The 10,131-nt window shown below is 42.1% G+C and overlaps 1 protein-coding gene across 1 annotated transcript; it reads right to left on the reverse strand.

The window, feature by feature from the left end:
* Window positions 1-4,412: 4,412 nt before the first annotated feature.
* LOC143004842 (ephrin-B2-like) lies at window positions 4,413-8,918 on the reverse strand. Its single transcript, XM_076155999.1, has 4 exons — window positions 8,648-8,918; window positions 6,986-7,078; window positions 6,042-6,158; window positions 4,413-4,957 (listed from the first exon to the last, which is right to left on the reverse strand). The coding sequence occupies exons 1-4, from the start codon at window positions 8,880-8,882 to the stop codon at window positions 4,575-4,577; spliced, it is 828 nt and encodes a 275-aa protein (XP_076012114.1). The 5' UTR covers window positions 8,883-8,918; the 3' UTR covers window positions 4,413-4,574.
* Between the last annotated feature and the right edge of the window lie 1,213 nt (window positions 8,919-10,131).

Below are 10,131 nucleotides of genomic sequence, written 5' to 3' on the forward strand. Positions count from 1 at the left end.
CTGTTCACCTAATGTCCAACTTGTTCTCCATTTCTCTAGGTGGTGTTCAGCAGGCCTGTGCCAAATACTGTGGGAGTGGGAGCGTTCAGTCATGACCCCCAACCCCCCACACAAAGCTTGTGGTGGGGCTAGTAGTCCCTGCATATGGAAGTAAGGTGGGGGGTGGGTGGACAAGGGAGGTTGTAGACCTCACGTCCCATGGGGTCCGATAAGGGCTTATGGCCGGCCTCATTGGACCTCCCCCTCCTCTACCACGCCAACCTCTACACTTTAGCACACGTGATGATGATTAAAGAGCTAACATCTCGAAATGAAGCAGGTGTTATCAGATATGATTGTAGGCTTCAAGACAAGACGATGATATTTGAGGTAAGGATCCATGGAAATCAGTCATGGCTGCATAATGCATCAGCACATGTGGTTCCTGTATATGAAGTAAACAGGGACACCAATGTTCAGGGAAAACCGTAAACTTTAAAGATGATCATTGCAGCACTTCAGACATTCAAGCCTGCACTTGAAATCCAAAACATCCCCTTTGATGCAGCACCACTTCTGCTCCTTTTTTCTAAAATGGCCAACCCCAACTAGGCTCCTCCCACATCAGGGGCCATGAGCCTGGGGGTCTCTGTTTGGTTTTTTGTTCTTCCTATAGAGGCCTGGCTGCCATTGTTTCTGCATGACCCCAAGGTCAACTGAACTCACCTCGCCTGACCACGGCCCATTCAGCTGTGGAGCTTCATATAGGACAAAAACATCTCACAAGGGCGAGGATCACTTCAGGCGGGGGGGTGGGAAGACACAGACCAACGCCATGTTCTCTAATGTTTCAGAGTCACAAGCTAATTTGTCTCACATTGTTTTAACATTCGTCTCATTTCAGGTTTGCACGAGTAGTTCAATGTGAGCAGAAGGTGAATTTAAATGAATTAAATGAAATCCCTTATGGTTTGAATTCCACATACATGTTCTCTATTTCAGCCGTTTTCCCCTGAAAGTATGAAACGTATGTGATTTTGGCCCAGACTTGTTGCTGTAGTATATAAATCAATACAAGTAAGTGGTAATCAAGTAATTTTCTATGTATTCTCTATATATTAAACATGAGGTCAGCTTGGTATTCTGTGCTAATGTATTGGCCTACAGTCCAAAAAAAGGACTGAATTGTGACCAATTATACCTTAATTCACTCAAATTCTTGGCTTCCTCCAAGACTTTGAAGGAACAGTTACATGAAACAGTCATTTAACACCTTCTCACCATAAAGACACAGTTTAATTTTAGCTGAGCTCTTTCATTGTTCAGCGCCACATGTCCTGTGGCTCTCCAGGCTCTCACACTAGTCTTTGCTTTTACATGCAACAGTGTCCCTGGTGGCGAGGAAGCTCATGGAAGGTGGCGAGTTGAAAATGTGAGACATGATGCGGCTGGAGAAGCATGAAACATGCTCACCCACGGGTGCCAAACACAGCGCCACAGGAGAAATGGAGACAATTAAAGGATGTGTGTCTCTGCGAGGAAATTAAGATTTCCTTTACCGTTATCATTTGAAGTCTTAGGAAATTTTCAGGAATGGAAAAGTGTTTCAGTTACTAAAGTTACTCATGAATGAAAGTTTAATATTTTTTTTTTTGAAAATTTCTGCACAAAGGCCTTAATATGTGTTACTATTATGTCAAAAGCTTTTTGCATTACTTACTGTCATTTTGTTTGGTGTGTAGTGGCATGTTGTCCTCCTCTGCGGCGTAGATGCGTCAATTCTTGGGTAAACCTTCTATTGTCTATTCAGAAAACACAAAATAACAGTACACTCAGTGTCACTGATACCACAGTGTCAGACTCTAAAGCTTACTGAAAGAAACAATACTGAGGTTATCTAAGAAAGGGATGTCATCAAACTAACAAGGTGATGTCATTACAACGTCATTCTGTCATTTAAGACAAGATGACAACTATGATGAATGAATGAATCTAGTTCATCTTTGGCCTTACATTCTGGCCCCTAATTGTCTAGATGGGGAGATGAGCAATTATTAACTTTCAACATTAACAGCCAATCTACTTTCAATGTCCATGAACCATTAAACTTAAACATGTTTCTTTTGATTCTTTATTTTTCAGCAATTCTTTGCCCTGCTTTCATTTTTATTCTGGAATCTTCCTCACTCTTTTCTTCTTACGTCTCCACTTCTCTCCCAATAAGTCTTTGATTCAAACAACCTGTTGTCTCGGCGTCCAGGCCCCTGTTGGATTAAGCTGCAGGATGTTCTGTTGTTCTTACGTGCCTCCATTGAGATGAATTGATCGACTCCCTCAGTGTGATTCGGTTCACAATGAAGGTTTTGAAACGAGCAGTTGTATTAAGAACGTACCTGAGCGCTGTAGTACCGTATGTCCAGGTGGTTGACTGTTGCTGTTGAATTTGAGGTGAAACATTTTGTCTATCTTCACCACCACAACAGCTGCTGTCAACTCCAGTCTAGGGCTTGTGACGTGCTTGAGTGGGGCCACTCTTCACGTCTCCATCAGAAAGGAACATTGTGTTTTTTTTGCCTTGTCCGTTTTCTAAGAATAGATAGCAAATAATAGCAGCGGACGGAACAGAAAAGTCCTCAGCCTAGATTAATAAGAGCTGAGTGCTGCAGCAGACCTGAAGCTCTCTGAGAGTTTGTTCCAGATATGTGGTGCATCAAAACTGAACAGCGCCACTCCACCTTTAGTTTTGACAATCTGAGGGGTCTGACTCTGCACGGTTCATAGCAAGACAGAAAATCAGAAATGTATTTTAGCCCTCTACCATTCAGTGCTTTAGAAACCAACAGTAGCATTTTGAGATCAATTATTTGACAGAGAAGAAGCCAGGGTAAAGATCTGTGAGCTGGAGTGATCTGATCTACCTTCTTGTTCTCACCGAGGAGCCGAGCAGCATTCAGCATTAACTGCAGCTGTCTGGCCGACCTTCTATGGAGACCTGCGGAAAGATAAATGCATGGACACGTTTTTCAAATCCTGCCGAGACATTAGGTCCTCTTTTATCATCTCACATCAACGTTCCTACTTCAATCATCTGATCTCTAAGCGATCTTAATTTACTTTTCCACAACATAATGTACTTTTCTAATTTCAAATGTTTTGCTTTCTTTGTCGGTTTGCATGATCTCACCATCTCCTCAGACATCCTGTGTACGGGTGGTCGGAAGATTCTCAGTAACTTGTCTTGGGGAAAACCTCAAAAGGATTAGATACTTACAAGGTTTCCCTTCCCTTTTCCTCACCTCCTGGGGAAATCCCTCCTTTGACTGAACAGTCTCAGTTAAACAAAGTATTGTGACTAAATGTAGTGACACATTGTCTTCTTCAGCATAGATGTGTCTTGGATAAACCTGGCAAATAGCATTTGACATGTGCAGGACAAGAGGAAGGTAACTTCCCTTTGTATTGTTTATTCAGAAAACAAAAAAATACATGAATGTAAGTACTTTCTAATGTGCCTGTGTTGCTTCCAATGATTCCAATTCTAATGTACCAGTCTAACGCTTACTTACTTAACTCATAGAATACTGAGGTGAAGCAATCAAACTAATAACAATGATGCCACCACAACGGTGATGTCATCTAAACTAACAGTTACAACTATGATGTCATCAAAACTAGCAAAGATACAACAATGATTTCACATTTATACACCATTAAATTGTACATTTCAGAATAATATGAACCTTATGAAATATTAATCATCGAGTTCATCTTTGGCTCTCACTGATTAATTGCTCAACCTAATATGAGACTGTGTTTGTTCTGGTGCTATTTTTGTAGAACGTCCCAAGAGCGTCATTAGAAGTGTAATGACGAGACACAACTCCTGAGAAACACTTCATCTCACACATCCAATACCAAAGACCACTCAGGAAATAAGTTATCTTTAGTTCAAGGTTTGTTTTCCAAGATAAGGATTGTCCAATGGATATTTGTCTGATCCTCCCGCTTTTGTCTTCTTTTACGTGACACCCTCTTTTTGGTTTTGGGGAGCAGAGAGAGAGTCCAAGCTACACATTCATTTATGTTACAAAGTCATGTTGAAGTGATGTTGACAGTTAACATAAAATAAAATGTAGAAGGAGAACTAACAATGACCAAATAGTTAATTACTGAACAACTGATATTTGCATAAATTACTTGTTTTAAAAAGAAACATATATTAAAGTAAGTGCAGTTTAGAGAGTAAGAATACAATAACAATCTGCACATTTGTCCATGTATCCAGTAAATTAAATAAATACAACTCTGGTGCCTATGAAGCAGCCACAATGCTTTCATAAAGATATAATATATTACAAACAAAAATTGCAGTTACTGGAGGCTCCAAAGTCTCTCCCACATTGGAAGTGAACATCAGCGAAGGACAAATTCCTCTCTGATTGTCTCTGTGCTCAATGGATAAAATGTTTCAAATCGGGTGACACAAACCCGTGGAACATGTTTCAGTCGATCTCTCAGATCTCCACACACGCTGCAAACTTTCTAAATCTATACTTGGAAATGCATTCTGGACCGTGGAGGTTTTGCAGAAGACCTTAGACTTTGTAGTAGATGTTGGTGGGGCTCTGGGGTGTGATCTCCTGAACTATGTACACTGGAGCCCCGTATTCACTGCTCACTGGCTCGTAATGATGGCAGATCGAGCTTTCAGAGGCCCGTTGAGGAAAGACAACATCGCTGCGGTCTGAGCCGTTGTTGTCGCTGCTCGTGCTGTCCCGCTTAGGCACAGCTAAGGTGCTGAGGGACACAGAGGCCGACTGCTGGCTCCGAGATTCACAGTGACTCTGACGGTACCTCCACAGCAGGCCCAACACAGTGATGATGACCACGAGGAAGATCACACAGCCGGGAATGATCCACACGAGCAGTCCAGGCTCAGAGCCACTGGGGCTCGTTTGTCCTGTTTCTGAGTCGGTCTCTGTCAGAGGAGAGAGAGAAAAGGACACGCAGAGACATTAGAGTCAGTTAAGACACAAGACATGTGTTTAAAAACAGCATCACACAGTTTGTGGTCAACAACATCCCTCAAAGCTAAACTCCGCACTGGTAAACAAGTCCTGTTTTGATTGTGTCAAGTCCAGTCACATGTCAGCAAAATGTCAAGACCAAGTCGAGTCCACACGTCTGGTTAACAGGACACAGAACAAAAGCTTCATCCCTCAGGATAAAACAATGAATTGTTACATTATTTTAAAGGGCAGGAGCGGCGATTCCATGTTTTAGCAATTTTGGACATTAGTGCTGGACATTTTCTCCCTAATGCTTTTAGATTATTTGATATATTTTCTCTCCTCCAGACAGCCATTATCAGCTTCTATTCTTGAATACAGAGGCAGATAAGTAAAGTGAGAGACCGGTAATCTATCAGCAGCATTATGTTTACTTTCATTTGGGTCAGATTTGGGTTGGATGCAGACTTCAATTTCAAATGCGTCACCATGCAGCATATCAGAAGTTTGACAATAATAAAAGCAGACTCCATCTTCACTGTGATGGATTTGCTCTTCTGCAAATTCATTAATTTATTTACTTGTTTGTGTTCTTACCCGATTGCAATTCTTTTTGCTTATTTTCTTGTTTAATTCATTCATCTTGTGCTATATAAATTATTGCTTGTTTTTCTCTATTTTATTTATTTAAAATTTTGCACAGCAGTCACCATGGCCTGTTTACCTTCTGGTTTCTTTCTCTTTGTTTGCTGGGATCTTGTTTTGAATCAAATGTTTCAGGAAAGCCATTTTAGTTACATCCAGGAAGGAAAAGTGTGATACAAATAAAAGTAGATTGAATAATTTAGCTGTGAAAAAAAAAAAAAAAATGGAATGAATGAATTTATTTAATTTCCCTTTCCCTTTAAAATCCAAAATGTATAACCATCTGATTCTGTCTTTAATAAAAATATTGGGCCATAAAGTCTCTGCCTTGGCTGAAGCATCATTGTGATCCAAATATAAAGATACAAAATGACAGTGATAAACCTTTGTCTACATTTGTCCTCATACCAGTTTGACTTTTTATATCATCTCCTACAACTGAAGGATTGTTGGCACTGGACTTGGGTCGTGTGGGTGGGAATCTGGTGGGGGACTCCTGTAGTGTTGAAGGGGGGTCTGAAGAGCCTAAAAGAGAAAGAGAGAGAGGGGTGGTAAAGCAACCTGCTCGCCTGGAAGAATCCAACTAGACGTCTAGGAAGAAGATACAGAATACTTCCATTTCTTTACTTTTCCCCTTCCAGTAAATAACCAGATTTGACTTGACATGTAATAAGGTCTGACATCAGCTCAGAGCGTCTGGTTTGGGGTTCAGTCCCTAAAGAGTTAAAACAACAAGGGGCATCTTTCATGCATGTACATGGACTGATGTGTTTCTATTTTACCTCAGAGCAACACATACATCTTTTAGAAATAGAAAATCAAATTAAGTCTTTTTGTATATATAGATAACGCTTAACGTGGTGGGAGTAAATTGGATTTAAACATGTTATAAAGCTGTATAGTTGCTCGCCTGATAAAAGCTCCATTTATGAAATACTGAGATCCAAATGACAGATTCACTGACAGTTTAGGAGAAACAGTACCACCTTTCTTTTTGTATCATATCATAGAAAAGGTAGAGTAATTTATCTGCATTTTACGCAATGTAAAGGTAGAATCGTGATTAGAACATTAAATGCTGAGCTGAAGCCCAGATTACTGACAGACAGGCTGGTCCACCCTGATTGCATGCGACATAATGGCCTTAAGCTGCCAGTGATCTGACGGTCTGAATTAGGGTATTGAGATCATACATGAGCGTAATCTCTCCACAAAAGAATGAATATATGCTGGAGATTATCCGACCATTTAATTTAATTCCAGAGAGGAGACGATATTATTGCATTATGCAGATAATAATCAAGAAGGAACCACTGATATATTTTCTCGTGTCTATTTTGTTTTTCACTCACTCTGTCCCACTCTGAGCACCAGCTTCATGGATCTGGTTCTACACACTCCTCCATTAGTGTTATCCAAACCTCGCAGGGAGCTGGTAGAAGTGGCTGACACAGACAGACAGACAGACACAGAGACAGACAGCCGGAGAGGGAAAACATTAAATGTATGTGTATATTGAATGCAAACATGAAAAGTGCACGATCAAATCAATAATTTATGTATCTGACATGATGCAAATGCATGGTACACACACACATACACACAGACACACACACACACTCACACACACACACACATACACACAGAAGAACTCTGTGTCACCCCTGTCACTCCCATCCACACACACGTAGACTTGTTAGAAGCATTTAGGTCACATAACAATGCCTCATAGGCTACAAGCTACGTTGCCATGAAAGCTCCCATCAAATGTGCCTGATGCTGTGAGCCTTGTGTGATTTGGGGCATGTAAGCCCTTGGAAGCACACACTTCCCTGTCAGCTCGGAGGGAGCGCTGTCAGAGCACGGCGACGCGGATGAGACGACGCAGTCCTTAACTCACGCCTGGCTTGGTACTGAGATGACAGTAAGGTCCATTAAGGAGGACACGTTTGATAGTCATGTGAAGCGAGCAAACTAGAACGTCTTCAGTGTTTCTCCCCCCAAAAAATGAGGAAGTTGAGGTTGTGGAGATGTAAATTCTCTTCCACCTGGAGGAAACGGCAGCTTGTGTCTCCGTTCTGATGACTTTTACATGGACTGAGACATTCAGGGGTGGAAATCAATCAGATCTAATGGACCCACTTACTTTATGGAGGTATAAATGAGAGGAAGATTATTAATGGTAAATAAACCATTTGCTTCATGCTTCATAGATCAGTAAAAACCGTTGAAAAGTATAAAGATTGGGTTGCCATGGTTGTGAGAAATGCCTTTGATTTGCGTGTATTCTGCTCCAGCATTGTTTGCTTTGTAGCTCTAATGCATCACAATGACCCCATTGATGAACAGTTCAACCATGAAACTTATTAAGCTCTTGCCAACATATTAGCATTTGTAACTGCAGAGTTTATGAATTATTACAGTATAATGGACTAACCCTTAATAGATGATTTAACATTTGACATTTATAATTGCAGATATTGCTTTTACAAATGTCAAAGGCTTGAGGGACGATTAGTCAGAGAATAATACACTGATTTCTGCTCAGTGCACTGCCATTAACCTGTAATGTCCTGATCATGCATGGATGGAGAACCCACACTGGGCAGGGTTAGGGTTAGAGAGAGCTCATGGGGCCCCTCAGAGCTTGTGAGGGCCTCTGAGAGCTCATGGAGGCCCCTGAGAGCTCATGGGGGCCTGTGAGAGCTCATGGGGGCCCCTGAGAGCTCATGGGGGCCTGTGAGAGCTCATGGGGGCCCCTGAGAGCTCATGGGGGCCCCTACGAGCTCATGGGGTTCTCCTGAGAGCTCCATGCCTGATGATGCAATCCCTGAGATCCCATTTATTGCTGATGTTAAACCAAAGTTTTTTGTTTCACAATCTGGCAACCCTTAAGTAGTCATCATCACTGATCCATGAAATCTTGATAAATTATAGATCAATCATTAATAAGTCCCTTATCCAGTATGCCAGAGTGGCAGAGACATGCAGTCTGAGCTGAGGAAGACACTCACAGGTGATGTAATAGTCTCTTCCTTTGAGGAACTCCAGACCCCACAGGTTGGGACTGAACTCCTGGAACTTGAACGTGAACTTAACATCCCTGTGCGGTTTGTTGCAGCTCAGCAGGGGGGCGTCGCTCTTTTCTATGGTGCAGCTCTCCATCTGATTTCGGGTCACCAGGTACACTCGGTAAAACTCCTCCTTACCACCCGGGGAGGCACTCGCCCGAGGACACACAATGTCCATCTTGTCCCCGATCTGAGGATAGAGGACCAGACCCTGACCTGGAATGAATCTGGAGAGAGAGACAGAGAGAGAGAGAGAGAGAGAGAGAGAGAGGGAGAGAGAGAGAGATCCAATACAGACTGAAGCATTATCTTTGTTGATTTCTTTGTTAAGCCCATGACTTAATATATTGTAAAAGAAAAACATCAAAAACATTTAAATTGAGATTTTGAAATTCAGTCATGAAGTCAGAATTTGAAGTAATTACGAAAGTATCACAATATCATATAAATAAAACCAATTTCAAAAGGTCCCCAGTACTTGAACATAAATATGAAACGTGACGAATCAAGTTTCCAAGTGTTTCCCCTTCGATCACCAATCAAATGAAGTCGCCCTGCATCTAAAGAAAGTTCGATTCCCACCGTGACATGACAGCGATGCTCTTACTTTGCATTGGAGCTGTTCCAGTAGATTGACTCCAGTATAACGGCGCGACAGGTGCAGATGACGGCCAGCAGGATCACGGATCTGTCACTCCACCTGATCGCCCCCATCACAGGCAGACCCCCGCAGGTATCATAACACAGAGCAGTCCAGAGCAGCAGCAGAACAGACCCGGATCCTCATGCTGCTCTGCCGGTCTCCAGCTGTGCGCAGCGGACACATTCCTGAAAGGAGGCGCGTAAAGTTGTGCGTTTTCCTCCTGCAGTGGAGAGAGATTCCCCACATTGTGCGTAACTCCGCTGAGTGATGGTGAGGCACGGAGATGATGAGCGGAGGGTTGAAGGCATCAGCTGACTGAGAGATCAGCCTATAGGGGCCCGAGGGGAGGGGGGGCAGGCAGTTATACCGCTATTCTTTAGTTTTGTTAGATAATTAGTCATTCAGTCTAAAGGAACAACCTTTACTGTACAGAGTTGATTAGATTGTAAAAAGCCTTATTCAAAAAGTTCCAATAAGAGTTTTGATTTAATTTAGTGTAAAAAATGGAGAACGGTTCAGAGTAGAACCCATTCTTTTGGCTCTGATCCAGATCCAGGGACTCATCTCTTTCCTAAAACAATACCTTAACATTGGGAGTTTCAATTTTTTCAGTCCCACAGCTTTCACCATTCAATATAAATCCAACAAAATTATTAAGAACCACAATACGATTTGTATTCTGCCTGAAGCGTTTCTATTGTCTGGCTCACCTGTAAACCCCTGACTCATTGTGCTGTCTGAGCTCGTGTACTAGTTTCCTTGTCCAGCCTCTGCACTGCTGTGG

This window comes from Genypterus blacodes, unplaced genomic scaffold (assembly GCF_046128005.1).
Source record: "Genypterus blacodes isolate CSIRO-AG114 ecotype Tasmania unplaced genomic scaffold, CSIRO-AGI_Gbla_v1 ptg000067l_1, whole genome shotgun sequence".
In the NCBI taxonomy this organism is placed as follows: Eukaryota; Metazoa; Chordata; class Actinopteri; order Ophidiiformes; family Ophidiidae; genus Genypterus; species Genypterus blacodes.